The following is an 18,446-nucleotide window of genomic DNA, read 5'->3' as shown; positions in this document are numbered from 1 at the left end:
TGGAAATGTATCCCCCAACTGCAGCGGGAAAAGTTAAAGGCTGGGGTGGGGTAATGTGGATTGCAACCTAATTTACACACTTATCCACAATATAATGGGTAATGGTGCGATGCTCTTCATCTCAGTAGTGTGGCCTTTAATGCACAGACTCATTTTGTATATCCTTCTTGCTTTTCTCTCCCTGTTAGTTCAACTGGACAAGCTGAACTCTCCTATGTTGTGCCTGACACCATCACAGAGTGGAAAGCTGATGCCTTCTGCGTAGAGCAGGAGGTTGGATTTGGCATCTCAGCACCTGCCACCCTGATTGCCTTCGTGCCATTCTTTGTAGATTTGACAATGCCTTACTCCATAGTCAGAGGAGAGGACTTCCTTCTCAGAGCCAATGTTTTCAACTATCTGGACAGATGCATCCAGGTACATCCTCTTGTTTGTTGTTATGTACTTTCAAGTCATTTCTGACTAATGGCGACCCTAAGGCTATCATGGGGTTTTCTTGGCAAGTTTCTTTAGAGGGGGTTTGCAATTGCCATCCTCTGATGCTGAGAGAGTATGACTTGCCCAGTGTCACCAAGTGGGTTTCCGTGGCCAAGCAGGGATTCAAACCCTCATATCCAGAGTCATAGCCCAACTCTCAAACCACTACACCATGGTGACTCTCTCCTCTTACTCTTTTATTATAATTTTATTTATTATATATGTATTTAATTTATTTTTTGGCTAGAAGTAGGGGGATAGTCTCTTGCTTATTATTTCCATTTTTGGTTGGGGATTCACCCTATCCATGACAGAGAGATAAACAGAATAAACAGCATTATAGCAGAAGAAAAACATGATAGGATTGTGCCAAATTATTTGCCAGAGCTTTCCGAAAGATTCTCTAAGCTCTCTCTCTCTCTTGCTCATACACCTGCCTTCTACAGCGTCCAACCAACCATTAAACCAATTAAACTGCTTCTCTTTATTTTCTGTTTAAAATCATAGCTGAGTGATCTGTCCAGTTAATTAGCAGAAAGTGCAATCCTGTACATGTCTAAAATTCAGTGCGGCTTATTCAGAAGTAAATGGGTGCAGGATTACAGCGTGGAGTAAATTTTTAAAAATTGATTCCTATTTCTGCTGTGTACTGAACAAAGAAATGCATACTGAAGCCATTAAATAAAGTTAGATGTAACAGATAGGCTACCGTGACTTTAGTGCCTCCTTGTGGTTTATAAATTAACAAAAGCAAGGGTGAACTATTTGTTCCTTGATTTGGCCGTGGTCTGCTTTCCTGTACCATAAATCGCACTTAATTCTTTACAGACTCTGTCCTCATCTATGCAGTATTTTGTACCCATGCCAGAACTATTTGTAATCTTAATGAAACATTATATATTAATGAAATACAGAATGGAAAAATGCACAAACCATGTAATATTTTAGTACATGAACTATCACATCATGATTTATACAGTCAAAAACACTGTGTGGTAGTCAAGCATTTCTGGCTAAAATAACACAATTTCTTAGGAAATAAGAAAACATTTTGAAATGAACAGGGCCATTTTACTGCTTTTTCATTTCTGCTGTTTCACATAATAACTGTTGGTATGTGCTTGTGGGACAAGTTACTGGAATATACAGTGGTATTTTTGGTTGCCAAGAATGTCTATACTTGTACAGTTGAAGAATATTCATGCTGCATCTGCTCTGTGGAAATAATCCAGTTTGACTCCACTTTCACTGCCCTAGCTTAATACTATGGAATTCTGGGAATTGTAGTTTGTTTTGTCATCACAGCTCTCTGAAAGAGAAGACTAAATGCCTCACAAAATTACGATTCCCCGAATTCCATAGCATTAAGCCATGGCAGTCAAAGTGGTATCAAAGAAGAGCAGTGCAAATGCAGCCTCAGTGAAATGATCTCATGTAGGATTCTGCTTCACTAGACGAGTCTGAATGAAATACAGTGGGCCCTTGATATCTGCTGGGCTTTAGTTCCAAGACCCCCTGTGGCTACTAAAATCTGTAGATGCTCCCATCCCATTAAATACAATGGTGTAGTAAAATGGTGTCCCTTATATAAAATCAAGGTTGTTGTTTTTTGTGGGTTTTTCGGGCTATGTGGCCATGTTCCAGAAAAGTTTCTTCCTGATGTTTCACCAGCATCTCTGTTGTTGTTGTTGTTGTTGTTGGGTGGGTTTTTTTTTTTTATGTATATATTTTTGAATATTTTCAAGCCATAGATAATGGAATCCGTGGATAAGGATGGCCAACTGTACCTTATACTGTGGTGTTGTCAAAACCTGCCCTCTCCCTTCAGTTCAGTAAACCAGTCTTTAGTACAATCACAGCAAAAAAAATATTTTAGTAACCAAGAGAAGTTAACAGCTTGACTTCTGTAGATATAACTACCATAATCTCCCCATTGCAATCTTATATGAAGTAATGCACTCCCTTACTATAAGCATACCCTTATAGGTGCATTACTTACCCCCTTATAGTTTTTTCCTCTTTCACTCATATGCCAAAACATTCATGCATTTACTCTTGATCTCCTCCTGGCCCTCTTGACACAGGTCCTTCTCAGGTTCCCTGTACCAATGGCCTGTCCTACACATTTGAACATTACCCAGAGAAGGCAATAATTTTCTCCTGGACAAACACCACCTATCGCATCATACATGTTACACTTGATTCTGTAATGCTGCCTAAACATAATGGTAGTCAAAACCAACAATTCAATTAAGAATAGACAGTAGCATAACAGAAGAAAGGAAAAACAGCACACCACTTTTATACCAGGTTCTGCCAGGATCTTGACAGGTGTCCTCTGTCTTCTCTGGTTGGATTTTCTTTTCCTGAGACATGGAAACCAGGTCTCCTATTCATGTGCCATTTTCTCCTGCTGCCAGGTCCTTGTTTCACTGGCAGAGTCCCCAGATTTCCAAGCCCATCTTCTCTCGCCTGTGGGAGATGATAATGGATGTGTGTGCAGCAATGTGAGGAAGACCTACATTTGGAAGATCATCTCTAAAAAACTTGGTGAGGTCCCCTCCTTTCCTTTTGCTTTGCAAATGGGAAGGATCTACTCATTAATCACATAAGTAATCCAGCTGTCTTCAAACTGTAAACACTGAAAAAGGCCAGCAATAACTGGTGGCCCACCTAATGCTTGACCATTGGTCTATCATTGTTTTTAAAGTCCTGAAAAGAAAACAAAATAATGAGATTTTATCAACCTTGTCAGTGCAGTATTGAACTTGGTGTATCACTAGATCACAAGCCTGTGCTGGAGATTATTTATTCTTGTTTCAATTTTAGATCTGTAGATACCAGGGCTGGGAAGATGGGATGGTCAGCAGATGTTGAGAGGCAGAGGCAGTAACAGGGAATTGGAGTTGAGGGAGTTGTGTGCCATGTAGCCTGCTGTCCCTCCCTACTGTCAAGCAAAGCTGATGCCTTCAGGTGTGGTGGCAGATGCTATCTCCTTGCTGTGGCTGAAAAAAGATTTGATTTCCAGAATATCCAGCTTTTGGATGTGCAGTGAGAGGGACCCCATATTGTTCCTTGCCTCAGGCAGAAAAATATCTTGGGCCTGCCCTGGAATTTATTGAATACCTTGAAAGCTTTTTGACTACATTCTGTACAAAACTGTATGGTTTTATTCCATCTTTATATATTTGCATGGACCAGCTATCCATCAGCTAGGCTCATATTACATCCTGTGCTCTCGGTCAGTTTCCCCAGGTATGACTCATTGCTGTCCAGAAGAAATCTGAAGGAGGCTGGAAAGTGTGTCTATGGAAGACTTTTATTAGGGGGCCTAACCTTTTCATTGTCTCCTGCAGCTATCTCAAAAAGGCAAAGCACTGTGGGAATTCATATGCAAGCTGAAAAGAAAACAAGGTTTTGTGCACTAAACAAAAGAATAGGAGGCTACCATTCTTGGGTGGCCAAAGTAAAAAAACGTGTAGCTACCAACAAGCACTACCTGTCAAACCCCTCCCCATATTTTTCTTCAATAAAAGTGAGAGGGCAAGAGAGTCCCTGCAATAAAAGGTGGGCTATGTCACATCCCACATTCCTTCAAGCAACCAAGGTTAATGCTCGCTCCATACCCTCTCAACCTGTTTTTTTCCTTTTGGTTTGGTTGGAGTTTTATACTTGCATGTTTCTATGATTATAAACCACCCCAAGGGCATCTTCCAGTTTAATGATATAGACATTTAGGAACAAAGAGGCAGAATAAAAATGGTTGATAACTACCTCCCTTTTCCAAATTGGGTGAAACATAAAAATATCTTACTTGAGTCTGCCTGTGGCCTAAATTAGGTGTGGATATTGTTCAGCTCTCCAGATGTTGGACTACATGTCCCAGCAGCCTTAGCCAGCCTAGTAAATAGTGGAGAATGCTGGAGTTGGAACAACAACACTTGGAGAGCAATGCAATGCCCATCCCTGGTCTAAATCCAATTGCTAGTGTCACTATAATAGATACATCAAATCAATGGATAGTTTGTAAATCAGATTTATGCAATATACATTGGAGATTATCCAACAGAGACTAAATGTCCTTGTCCTATCTTTTTCCTGTTCTCATAGCGCGATTGTGAGAAGATTTTCATACAACATCATACTTATCTGGACATTATCCCATCCAGAAAGCATGACTGACTGTGATCATGTGAAAGACTTTCACACAACATCGCACAGAACCTGTCAGTGAAGCAACATTGCATTAATGGGAGCTTGTGTTAATGCAATGCTGCTTCAATGACAGGACAATAGTGATATGATTTGAAAGTCTTTTGCAGTCAAACATGGGATAAGGAAGGGAGAGCAACCCCATCCTTATCCCGTGGCTATCTGATAATCACCATGGATACAATAGGCCTACCAAATTTTGGACTAACAGTTGCATTTAAGCTTATGTTTTGATTGCATTATCCAGCTTGGGTAGATAGGACCAAGCCAGCAGTGTGTTAGCAGGAATGTATATAAGCTCTCTTGAAGATGCCCCCACATCCCAGTGCCCCATATCCATGCCCTGGAGATAGTACCTGCCTTGGGCTTGAAGGCAAAGAGCAAGATTCTCAGTGCAGCATACATGATCTTTCTTTTCTCATGGATATTTGCTTCCAGGTAACGTGGTCTTTACTGTTACTGCTGAAGCACTGCGTAATGGTAGCACCTGTGGAAATGGAACATCAGGGGGCCTGGATGTCGGTCGGAAGGACACCCTGATCAGAACCTTGCTGGTAGAGGTACAGTAGGAAAACCTGGTTATGGGGGGCGGGGGCATATTACACTCTCATGGGTGAGAAGTTTATTAAATAATTAAGTCATAATCTCAACTTGGGCCCACTTTGTTTGGAGAGAAAAGCAGCAACAGCACTCCTTGCAAAAAACAACAGTGTTTTTCGTTGAAAACATGATGTGTGAGAGGCTTCCAGGGATTCTGCTGTAAAAGTGCCCATACCATATTTTCAAAGGAAGCAGCTGGAGAGTTTTTCCTGGAGATATTCTGCCATTCTACAGTGGCACAGCAGGACTTGTGGAATAGAGTTTTCTGGCAGATTTTGTCCTAAATAACTGGATGACTCAGTGCCAATTATTATTAGCTTTCTTTCTAATACTGTCAGTCTTGAGGACTATAATAACCATTGACTACTGAACTAAGGAGTTCAGTAACTGTCATCCTCTGGCCTATGAGGGAGTTGACCAGGCAGGCCCTGCTCTACCAGGGCTAGCCTGGAAGAAGAGACTCCTCCCTTCATAACTGTCATCTTCCGGCCTATGAGGGAGTTGACCAGGCAGGCCTCGATCCATCAGGGCTAGCCTGGAAGAAGAGACTCCTCCCTCCATAACTGTCATCTTCTGGCCTATGAGGGAGTTGACCAGGCTGGCCCAGCTCCATCAGGGCTAGCCTAGAAGAAGAGACTCTTCCCTCCATAACTGTCATCTTCCGGCCTACGAGGGTGTTGACCAGGCTGGTCCAGCTCCATCAGGGCTAGCCTAGAAGAAGAGACTGCTCCCTCCATAACTGTCATCTTCCAGCCCATGAGGGTGTTGACCAAGCTGGCCCAGCTCCATCAGGGCTAGCCTAGAAGAAGAGACTCCTCCCTCCATAACTGTCATCTTCCAGCCCGTGAGGGAGTTGACCAGGCTGGCCCAGCTCCATCAGGGCTAGCCTGGAAGAAGAGACTCCTCCCTCCATAACTGTCATCTTCTGGCCTACAAGGGAGTTGACCAGGCGGGCCCAGCTCCACCAGGGCTAGCCTGAAAAAGAAGAGCCCTCCCTCCAGTCCATCTGCCTTGGTCCAGGCCTCAGAGGGAGATAAGAATGCTGGACCTGATCTCCTCCCCCCCTCACCATTCCCTTCTCCTTTTGTGTTGTGTCTTTTTAGATTGTAAGCCTGAGGGCAGGGAACTGTCTATTATCCCCTCTGTTGTAAGCCGCCCAGATTCCCAGTGATTGGGCAGCATATAAATAAATCCTATTATCATCATCATTATTATTATTAAGGAGTAGATGGTTAGATATTATTGAGATTACTATAGATGAGAGAACACAAACTATGTTTATACATAATTAAACATGGGAAAGGAGATGCCCCAAACCATCCATAGTTTAGACAGCTCCAAGTCAGCCTTGTAGCATTTTTATTATAGGGCCTCCAATGTGAGTAGGGTTGCTTATTAGTTGCTTATAAAGTTTGAGAAGCACATTCATTCATTCACCTGTCTGCTGTCTGCTTCTTTGTTCTCTTAGCCTGAAGGTGTTGAAAGAGAAGTGTCCCAGAGCTCCTTCATCTGTTCCAAAGAAGGTAAAGTGGTTGTTGCCTAATGCTGGATTTCTAAGAACATGAAAAGTACAGTGGACCCTTGTTATACACTGGTGTTTGGTTCCAAGATCCCCCGTGGATAACAAAATCTGTGTATGTTCACGTCCCATTAAATATAATGACATAGCAAAATGGTGTCCCTTATAAAAAATGGAAAATCAAGGTTTGACATTTGAAATTTATATTTTTTTTTTAACATTTTCAAACCGTGTATGCTTGAATCCGTGTATAAAAAATCTGTGTATAAGAAGGGCCAACTGTAGTTGTTAATGGCTTCTGGGAGAGAACAGGATCAACTAATAGTGGTGGTGTGTTGCTATTTTCATCTGCCTCCACAGTCCTTCTAAATACTAGTATGGGAGAGCCTACTTCTCTATTTCCTCTTCTCCATCTTTCCTTTGCTTGTCTTATAGGAGATAAGATTAAATCATGGCCATGCAGCATGTTACTCCTGCTAGAATTCCCTCTTCTACACAACTGTTGTAGATCCAAGAACTCTGTCCTCTCCTGCAACCAGATGCAACTGCAAATAAAACTGATGTTTCACATTTCTAATCCTTGTAGTTTCTCTTTGGCACCACTACTGTAAGATGCCCTAGATCTTATAAGAAACTGATGTGCCAACTTTTCATACTGCATACTGCATAATCCATACTGCAAAATTTACAGGAAGGGGAGGGAACTCTTCTCATATAACTCACACCAGGGGCCCACTTATATATTATCAATAGAAAGATTACTGTCTTGAGGTTGACAATTGTGTATTTATATTTACTTCTTTTCATTAATCTGAGGCATACTGTTTCTACAGTCCTTTGTATTTAAAGAATTAAATCCAGAGTTTTTATTACAGGTACTCCAATTTCTGAGCCTGTGTCTCTGAAGCTCCCTGAAAACCTGGTGGAAGGATCAGCCAGAGCATCATTCTCTTGTATCGGTCAGTTGGTAGCTGTCATTTGACCAATAAATTTGAAGTTGGTTTCATGCAAATTATACTAGTTTTCTTTTCTTTTTTTAATCCTAGAAGTGTGTAGATAACCTTACTTGTTGAGGCATAATATTTTTCCCTGTTAGCCTTTTATTGTGTCTCTATAGCTGTAGGGCAGGAGGGGAAAACTAGGGACCTTATTGCACTCACAATTTTCAACGTTTTGGGGACGGAAGGAAGACGCTCGTGTGCGGAGTTTATCACACACGAAGACATCCTCCAAGAGGCCCCGTTCCGCCCCCCGGCGCGCACCTGTTCGCGTCCAGGCCTGACAGGCGTGATTTTTGCCTGACGGATTACCTTCCGTTGGCAAAAAATGGCGCCCGTCAGGACTGGATGCAAACGGGTGCACACCAGGGGGCGGAACGGGGCCTCTTGGAGGACGTCTTCGTGTGCGATAAACTCCGTTTTTTGCAGGACGCGCACGCACACAAGCGTCCTCCTCCAGTCCCCAGAATGTTGAAAATTGTGAGTGCGATAAGGTCCCCAGTCTAGCCAAAACAAAACACAAAATGGATTCCTAACCACTTCCTATTTTGAATTTTTGTTAGTTTTTCAAATTTTCAGGGCTAGGGCAGCCCACAGTTGGTTCTTGGGGTGCTAGACTGGTTCTGGGTCCTCAGTATTTGTAATTGGTTGTCTGGCCGAACCCAAAGGGTGCTCAACAATGGCTCCTTTTCATCCTGGAGAGAAGTGACCAGTGGGGTCCCACAGGGCTCTGTCCTGGGCCCAGTGCTATTCAACATCTTTATCAGTGACTTGGATGAAAGAATGCTTATCAAGTTTGCAGATGACACTAAATTAGGAAGAGTAGCTAATACCCCAGAGGACAGGATCCAAATTCAAAATTACCTTAATAGATTAGAAAGCTATGCCAAAACCAACAAAATGAATTTCAACACTGAGAAATGTACGTTACTGCACTTAGGCAGAAAAAAATGAAATTCATAAATATAGGATGGGGGACATCTGAATTATTATTATTATTATTATTTATATTTATTTATAGAGCGCTGTAAAGTTCGCACAGCACTTTACATAGCAAGGGTAAAACACACACACACACACACACACACACACACACACACATATATATATATATACAAGAACCTGCCAAACGGCGTACAATCTAAAACAACAACATTACACAATTAAAATATCTCTAAAATAACACTAATTATATCCCGCCTTTCTCCTAATATAGGGACTCAAGGCGGAGAACATGACATTTCAAACAATACAATTTAAAACCAACACAACATTAAAATGTATCAATATAAATTTAAAGAACAATTAAACCATTTAAAAATTAAAACAGTTATGGGTTAAAATAATAATAATTCCAAATAATAATAATAAGCTGCTCAACATCTATAGAATCGTAGAGTTGGAAGAGACCCCAAGGGTCATCCAGTCCAACTCCATTCTGCCATGCAGGAACTCACAATCAAAGCATCCAGCTGCTCTTTACAGACCTCCAAAGAAGACTCTATCACTCTCCGAGGGAATGTGTTCCACTCTCCAACAGCTCTTACTGTCACGAAGTTCCTCCTAATGTTTAAATGAAATCTCTTTTCCTGTAGTTTGCATCCATTGTTCCAGGTCCTGTTCTCTGGAGCAGCAGAAAACAAGCTTGCTCCCTCTTCAATATGACACCCCTTCAAATACTTAAACTGGGTGATCATATCACCTTAACCATCTCTTCGCCAGGCTAAACATACTCAGCTCCCTAAGTCTCTCCTCATAAGGCATAGTCTTAATGGGAAAATGTGTGAAAATGATCTAGGAGTCCTAGTAGACCACAAGTTGAACATGGGTTAACAGTGTAATGTGCCAGCTAAAAATGCCAGTGTGATTTTAGCCTGCATCAACAGATGTAAATTGTCTTGATCGAGGGAAGTAATTGTGTCACTCTATTCTGATTTGGTCGGGCCTCACTTAGAATACTGTGCCCAGTTCTGGGCACCACAAGTCAAAAAGGATGTTGACAAGCTGGAACGTGTTCAGAGAAGGGCAACCAATATGGTGAAGAGTCTGGAAGCCATTCGCTATGAGGAAAGACTTAGGGAGCTGGGTATGTTTAGCCTGGAGAAGAGAAGGTTAAGAGATGGCATGATAGCCCTGTTTAAATATTTGAAGGGGTGTCACATTGAGGATGGAGCAAACTTGTTTTCTGCTGCTCCAGAGAATAGGACTTGCAACAATGGAAAAGAGTTAGCTACAGGAAAAGAGATTCCACTTCAACATTAGGAAGAATTTCCTGACAGTAAGAGCTGTTTGACTGTGGAGCACACTCCTTCGGAGAGCAGTGGTGGAGTCTCCTTCTTTGGAGGTCTTTAAACAGGGGCTGGATGGTCATCTATAGGGGGTGCTTTAATTGTGAGTTCCTGCATGGCAGGGAGTTGGATGGGATGGCCCTTGTGTTCTCTTCCAGCTATATGATTCTATGAAAAAAGAAAACAAATAGGACCTAGAAAAGATCCTAAAGGGTAAAGACATACGACTGAGCTCTAAAGACAGAAGCTATAGTATTCCCCATCACCATTTATGGATGCAACACCTGGGCAATGAAGAAAACAGATAGGAAAAGAATCAACTCATTTGAGATGTGGTTCTGGAAAATAGTACTGAAGTTACTGTGGACAGCCAAAAAGACAAGCAAATGAGTGCTTGGTTAGATCAAGCCTCAATACGCTCCTGTCGTATTTGAGCACATCATGAGACGGCATGAACTCACTGAAAAAGACACTAATGCTTGGAAAGGTGGAGGGCAGTAGAAAAAGAGGGAAATTACATGCCAGACAAATAGACTCAATCAGAGAGGTCACAGGCATGAATTTTCAAGAACTAAGCAGAGCAGTGGAAGATAGGAAGGCTTGGAGATACCTCGTCCATAAGTTCGCCATGAGTTGGAGCTGACTCAAGACAGTTAACAACAAGAACAAATGGTGCCAGTGTGGCTGTTCCTGAAAATATTGTTGCCTGTTCATCTGGTCTTTGAAATCCCAGTGGTGTGGCATCTACAGGCTGGTCTCTGAAAGTCATTTTCACACATAGTTACCAATCCAACTAGGTTTACCTTAAATATAAACCTTTTGTAATATCCCAGTTTGCACAGAAGAGGATGGTCAGTCACAGAAGGAGGTTCTGCTTGCACATGTTTCTAGCAGCCTGTTTGAAGTCCCTGTCGAATCAGGGTAGCATGCATAGAATATATGACAGTTTTGGCTATGTGAATAACTGGCATAGAAAAGCAGCTTTGGCAGCTTTCATAAAAGATCTGATACTGTATGAAATACTCATAAATTTCTAGAATAAAATCATTGCACAAACCAAAGAGAAGTAAAGATATCTTTGTAGGCCATTGCAGAAATTAGCAAACCTCTTTACCATTTCATTTACTTGCCAATCAGAACAGAAGAGGGGTTTTCTCCTTGCCCGGAGCAGATAAAAGATGTGATGAGGAAGAACTATTGTGTTCTACAGAGTACCAATTATCCAGCAATGTATTTTCCCATTTTTCTCAGCTCCACAATTAATGTCTCTTTTTCTGCTGAAAATAAACAGACAAATAGTTTTGCATAGATGCTTCAACTGTCATTAAGATTTGTACTCCCAACACATTGGTATCTTTTTTTGTAGGAGACCTCATGGGCACAGCCACGCAGAATCTACATCAGCTTCTCCGGATGCCCTACGGCTGTGGAGAGCAGAACATGGCCCTCTTTGCACCCAACATCTACATCCTGGACTATCTGAATGCCACAGGGCAACTGACTCAGGAGATCGAATCCAGGGCCATTGGATACTTAGTCAGTGGTAAGAGAATTAACACTTTCCTTTCCCATGGTCTGAAATGCAAGAGGGATTGCTTTTGTTCCACAGTCACACACATCACTGAAATTCATCTCTGATAAATTCTATTGGAAAGTGAAGATTTTTTTAAAGTTTTAAAATCTTTTCTAGTCTGATGCGTTAACTCAGTTGGCTTTGTGGATCGTGACTTGTTCTTTGTTTCATTTTTGCTGACTAAAGTTGTCCTAATGTCATTTCCCTTGTTTACTGCTAAAATTTATCAACTTTTCAAGAGTCAAATACAAGCTGCAGTCTGAGATCTCCTCAGCATAGGGTAAATATCCACATCTGGATATTTGCACCAGCACAGTGCAGAATAGCAGCCTTGTACAACCAATGTCCATGATTGGTTGCAATAGTGCAATGAGCAGTGCTCAACACACAAGTACAAACACAATATGCAACGTCACTGTATGCATAACTCCACTTCCACTGCTGTCAAAAGAATATGCCTGTTGCTCTATGATGAATAATTTGCCACCATATATAATCTGCCCAGCATGCTTGTGTTTGTCCCAACAGTATTGTATGGCATCAATGACATCACATAATAAAGGGCATAAAAAGTATACAGCCAGTAAGCATGCAAACAAATGTCTCAGTTCATTGAGTAATGTTTTTATATGCTTGAACAAAAGAGAACATTCTGATGTGGCACCCCAAGGAAAGAAAGGTCAGTGCCAGTTATGAATCCTTGGGAGATGTATGATTTTTAAGTGACATCCATATCAGTCATTTAAGGCTGATGTGGGTAATGTGTTCCACGTGGATCATGTACAGACCTCATGTAATATCTGTGGTCCTGAGATACCCTCAGAGCTCTATCACTCTAGGGTAGAGAAAAGATGAACCATAAAAGAGTGGTTTTCCACTTCTGTAAGCTTCCTGTTTTGCACTGTGAGGAACACAAGCTCCCTCAAACCCCTAAGAAATCCTAGATATGCTTGTCCAGTCATTTCTGGGTGTGATCCCCCATCCCTGCTGCCACCACAGCTTTTTGTTTTATTGTTTGTTTGTTTGTTTGTTTGTTTGTATCTCTGAGTTTGCTGCTGGCAGCAATAGATGCTGGTGAAAATTTTGTCCCAAGTACCAGCAAAGTTGTCTCTCCCAAACTAAAGGAAATATTTTCAAGGAAACATTTTAAACACCTGGTGTGAGCCCACAGGAAGGACTAGTATTCCCAGTTAAGACAGTTAAGGCTGAATTCTTGTATGCCATAACAATGGGCTTAATTACTTCTGACTAAATATCCAAAGGATTGTGTTACATTTTAAAATATGTATACACTGCAATAGAAAGTATTCGGGGCTTTTTATTTTGTGTTAAACTGTCATTTTTGTTTTCAAAATAGATATGTTTTATCTAGGAAATATTTCCTACTCTTTTGTTTTCAGGGTACCAGCAGCAGCTGGCCTACAAACACTATGATGGCTCCTATAGTGCCTTTGGCAGCAGGGACACAGAAGGCAACACCTGGTAAGAGCCTGGAAAACTGGAGAGTGTCTCCTTGCAGTAACTGTCTGATGTAAGCAAGATGGTAACCATAGTTTTTTGTGGGTTTTTCAGGCTATGTGGCCATGTTCTTGAAGAGTTTATTCCTTGTTCTCTGAAGATGCCAGCCACAGATGCTGGCGAAACGTCAGGAATAAACTCTTCTAGAACATGGTCACATAGCCCAAAAAAACCCACAAAAAAACTATAGATGCCGGCCATGAAAGCCTTTGACTTCACAAGATGGTAACCAATTCTTATCTGGTCACCAAAACCTAGCCTTAGTGCTTGAAAGGGAGTGTGTGTGTTTGTGTATTAACTGCCCTTGGGTTGGCCCCAACACATGGCGACCCTGTGGATGAGATATCTCCAAGCCCCCCTGTCCTCCACTGTTTTGTTTAGGTCCTGTAAATTGAGGCCTGTGACCTCCCTGATTGACTCCATCCATCTTGTGTGCAGTCTTCCTCTCTTTCTACTGCACTCCCCCTTCTCAAGCATTATTGTCTTTTCTAGTGAGTCGTGCCTTCTCATGATGTGGCCAAAGTATGACAGCCTCAGTTTCATCATCTTGGTTTCCAGGGAGTATTCTTGTTTGATCTGATCAAGGATCCCTTTTCTTTTTGTCGTTTTGGCTGTCCATGGGATCCTTAACACTCTTCTCCGTCATCATATCTCACATGAGTTTACACTGGACCTTGGTATCCACTGGGGTTTGGTTCCAGAACTCCATTTGGATACCAAAATCCATGTATGCTCAGGTTCCATTAAATACAGTGGCATAAGTGAAATGGTGCCCCTTATGTGTCTGCTTTTTGGAATGTATAATATATATATATATATATATATATATATATATATATATATATTCAAGCCATGGATAGTTGAATCTGTGGATAAAAAATCCATAGATATAAAGGGCCAACTGTATTTTCTTTCTGTCTGCTTTCTTCATTGGCCAGCTCCTACATCCATACATGGTGATGGGGAATACTATGGCTTGGACTATTCTAACTTTAGTGCTCAGTTGTATATCTTTACACTTTAGGATCTTATCTAGTCCTTTCATGGCTGCCCTTCCCATTCCTAGTCTTCTTGTTTCTTGACTGCAATCTCTCTTCTGATAAATGTTTCATCCAAGGCACGGGAACTCTTTAGCTATTTTGATTTCCTCATTATCTAGGTTGAATTGTGTATATACTCTATTATTATTATTATTATTGTTTTGTTTTCTTTATATCCAGCAGATTGCCAAGGAATACCAAGTGATGTAGGCTGTTTTCAGGGGAAGGCAATGGCAAGCCTCTTTTGAATAACTATTGCCAAGCAAACCCAATTTATCCTAGGCTCGCCATAAATTGGAGTTGACTTGAGAGTACATGGCAACAATAGCAATACCTGAGCTAGAGGAAATGGGTTTATACTGGCAAAATATGGCTCTGAGCCACCTTTATGGCCACTGATAGCCAATAGCTTAGGTGTCAGCAAGGATTTGGGGAAATTTTGCCTTAATGGTGTCATCCTGGACAAAGTAGACATTCTTCACTGAGACATATACACTCATACAAGCAGAATACATTCAGGCCACTATAATCAAAGCCCTGCCCTTCATGGCTTTTGGAGGGGTGACAAAAAACCCAATTGTGCCCCCCTTCCCCTCTTTTTTCTCTTAGATACATGCCTAGTCTCCCAGGGAAGGAGTATAGAATTGCAGCCTAAACAATAAACAACATCTTTGAAAGTACAGTATACATAACAAAACATTGCCAAGAAATAATGAGTGGCAGTGTAACAAAAAGGGATTATGAAGTGTGTTGTTAATCTACTAGGCCTAATCATTTTCTGTCTGTGTGTATGTTGCCTGTTGACTTATGACAAACCTATTAATTGCACAGAGCTTTCTTAGACACAGCATCCTCAGAGCCTGTTACAGACTGCCAAAATAAAGCTGCTTCGGGTCTCTTTGGAGGCATGCTATTTAAATGATGCATGGGTCCTAAGAGTCCGGAGGTCGTGCCAAAGCCACACTCCATTCCTAAGCACTGGAGTGCAGCTTTGGTGCAGCTTCCGGATTCTTAGGATGCATGCATCATTTAAACAGCATACCTCCAAAGAGACCCGAAGCAGCTTTATTTTGGCAGTCTGTAACAGGCCGTGGTTTTTCCAGTTCCATCCTCTGAAATATAGCGTACAGCACCTGGTGTTCATTGGTAGTCTCCCATTCAAGTACTGCTTAGTTTCCAATGTCAGACTGGATCTGGTGCCTTAAAGTATTTGGGCCCTAAATATTGTCTACTACAAACATTCAAAGACATAGCCATGTTAGTCTGGAAAATCACAATAGCAGTTTTGAGACTAACAGAAAGAAAGAAAGAAAGAAAGAAAGAAAGAAAGAAAGAAAGAAAGAAAGTTGATAGTATGAGCTTTCATAAACTTATGTCTTCTTTGTCAGCTTATGCTACCAATTTCTTTCTTTCTCTTAGTTAGCCTCAAAGGTGCTACATAATTCCTCTGTACACTATTATCTACTACAAACCCAATCATTTTGGAGGGATGACTGTGGAAAGTTGCCTGTTGTTCGTACTAATGTTTTGTGACTTTTTTTTTTTTCGCAGGCTCACTGCGTTTGTTTATAAGTGTTTTGCAAGAGCTTCACTTCGCATATTTATTGACCCAAATGTCCAAACCCAAAGCTTAATCTGGCTGTCTAGCAAGCAAAGATCAGATGGGTGTTTCCAAAATGTGGGGAAACTCTTCAACAATGCCCTCAAGGTGATGCATTTTAGCTTCTCAGATACATTGTGTGTGTCCTGGGGTAATGTTTTTTAATCCCTAGAAAATGTTGTATCTTCCTCCTAATCCCAGTCCTCAGATTTCTGCTACTACTATGTAGCCCTTCTCAGTGCACGTATTGGGGAATGACAGGTTTTGTGGTAAATTGCACCCAGTTGTACAGGGCAAGGAGATCAGGATTTGTGTGAGACATTAAACTCCTTGGCTTACTTCTGACTAGAGTTGCCATACCACCTGGTTAGCTGGATTATTATACCTGGATTCTCAGTACCTTTGGGCCAGTGAATTCAGGCCACACTTTTCTCTCCTTCACAAGCTTCCCTTTTCATCTGTCCCATATTTTTTATTCTCTCTGTGTGTTTTGTATTTCCAGGGAGGAGTGGAAGATGAACTTTCACTGTCCGCCTATGTCACCTCTGCTCTGCTTGAATCTGGACTACCTGCCTCGGTATTTATTTTCTGCTACTGTTCAGTCAATTTGGGGTTCAATTAATTCAGCTCATGAACAAATCTTGCCTGTATTACTGGCCTGCAAGGTGCAGCCTGGAGATAATGGGATTGATTACTATTAGCTTGTGGGAGTACATGTCTCTCTGCACCCACCCCTACTTGCCATGGCTGATTTTACTGCCATATTTTATCTAAAAGCAAAGAGGGCAGCAAAGGGAGTAAGAACCCTACAATTTGCTTTAAATGAGTAGTTAAATGGGCAGTTTTAAAAGGTTGGGCAAAGTGTGGCGTGTAGGATGCATACCACTGCAAGGCCATTTCTGTGGCCCCCTGGAATGTCAACAATGTTTTTTGAAATCAGTTTTCTTCAGGGTCAATTCCTGTTGTTAAAAAAGAAATCCCTGCACCTAAAATGGCCCAGGACCCTCCACAGTGTATTAAAATGTTCCTACCTCCAAACAGGGATATCCAGTAACCAAATTTTAAAATATAATTTTTGCAGGGAATGTGGCCTCCAAAGTCCTCTGGGGTCTGCACTACCACTTCCCCCTAGCTTCTGACATAATGGGATATGGTTTTCTGAACTAACTGAGTCCTTATGGTAAACTCATAGAATCATAGAGTTGGAAAAGACCACAAGGGCCATCCAGTCCAACCCCATTCTGCTATGCAGGAACTCTCAATCAAAGCATTCCCAACAGATGGCCATCTTGCCTCTGTTCAAAGACTTCCAAGAAGAGTATCAGTTTAGATCACAGAGTAGTTAGGACAGGTAGACAGAGAGAGATGTCACTGCAGGTCACTCACATTATCTAACCCTATCACTACTGCCCACTCTGAGGCTTTAACTCTTTCAGTGCAGAGTGTTGTTGCATTTCCAACACAATCAACATCTGTGTGTAGTCAAGATGGCAAAAGTTATTAATGAAGAAGAACACAGAAAGTAGAATGGGCTGCAGCAGTATGCTTTTGTCTGAGCTTACTGGAAAGGCCATGATTCCACTCTTGCCTCTCTTCCTACTGAGTTAAGTTCAAACAGCCTTTGCACTTTGAACTGTGTTTTCAGCAGTGGAAATAAGCTAAGAACAAAGGAGGGAAATGAGGGAAAGAGAGAGAAGCTGGGGCATTTTTTAAAAGTTGAAAGATGGGATGGATAGATTAATTTTGACTGCAAAATAGGGACAGTTGAAGGGTCTGGACCTTTTGGATCCCCTTTGCTTGTGAGAAATACAACTTAGGCAGGAGATGCTGAAATATGCGTGGCTGGAATGCTTCAGAGTAATGTCATTTCCATTTGCTTTGACCTTCTTCCTCTTCTCCTTCTGATTCTCCCAGCATCCTGTGGTTCGAAATGCTCTGTATTGTTTGGAGACTGGATTTAAAAAAGGAAATATCACTGTCTATACCCAAGCCATTCTGGCCTATACATTTGGCCTTGCTGGTAATAAGGCAAACTTGGATTTCTTACTGGACAAACTGAATAAATCAGCTACAAGAGTGGGTGAGTCACCAGTTTAATAGTAATGTAATTGGCCTTGTCTTTGGTTTCTGCTTTTAATTTCTGTCTGATCTTCCTGTGCACATTTCTTACCTTGCCACCACATGTTGAATGGAACTCTGGGAGATGTCCAACTGAACCTAATGAATGAAGTCTGGTAGCTATGCTAACCAACATCTGCCAGTGCAACAGGCGTTTTCTCTCCCCATTTTGCAGCCTTCCACATTGTCCCAAATGCTGCTCCAGGCCATTTCCCGGCCTCTTGGGCAGGTTCTGAGGGGACATGGTGACTAAAAGGAGAAGAGAGGGTCAATCCTCTTCCATCAGCAGAATGACACCCATGGTGTTCTGGCCAATAAGTAGTTGAGCCCTTAGTAATAAATGCTGGCAGATTTCACTCATTAGGTTCAGTTGGACATCTCCCAGAGTTGCATTAAATCTTCATCCTTCTTTATTATTTACAGAAGTGCCAAAATAAGCTAGGCAGTTTATGGCCCAGTACATACTGCCATAAAGTGGCGTACCAGCGCCGATTCTAGAGTTA

General features: G+C 41.6%; 1 protein-coding gene across 1 annotated transcript in view; it reads left to right on the top strand.

The window, feature by feature from the left end:
* Positions 1–18,446, top strand: part of LOC149323539 (ovostatin-like) — a 58,778-nt gene that overhangs the window by 26,942 nt on the left and 13,390 nt on the right. The window contains exons 15-24 of the mRNA XM_089478581.1: positions 189–417; positions 2,898–3,027; positions 5,128–5,249; positions 6,758–6,812; positions 7,684–7,767; positions 11,461–11,637; positions 13,068–13,149; positions 15,777–15,933; positions 16,328–16,402; positions 17,740–17,905. Of these exons, the coding sequence (XP_089334707.1) occupies positions 189–417; positions 2,898–3,027; positions 5,128–5,249; positions 6,758–6,812; positions 7,684–7,767; positions 11,461–11,637; positions 13,068–13,149; positions 15,777–15,933; positions 16,328–16,402; positions 17,740–17,905 (1,277 nt within the window). The remainder of the gene's footprint in view (positions 1–188; positions 418–2,897; positions 3,028–5,127; positions 5,250–6,757; positions 6,813–7,683; positions 7,768–11,460; positions 11,638–13,067; positions 13,150–15,776; positions 15,934–16,327; positions 16,403–17,739; positions 17,906–18,446) is intronic.

Source organism: Sceloporus occidentalis, unplaced genomic scaffold, assembly GCF_023333645.1.
Source record: "Sceloporus occidentalis isolate IW3139 unplaced genomic scaffold, rSceOcc1.0.p SCAF_1, whole genome shotgun sequence".
NCBI classification, from domain to species: Eukaryota; Metazoa; Chordata; class Lepidosauria; order Squamata; family Phrynosomatidae; genus Sceloporus; species Sceloporus occidentalis.
This window is presented reverse-complemented; position numbering and strand designations above follow the sequence as displayed.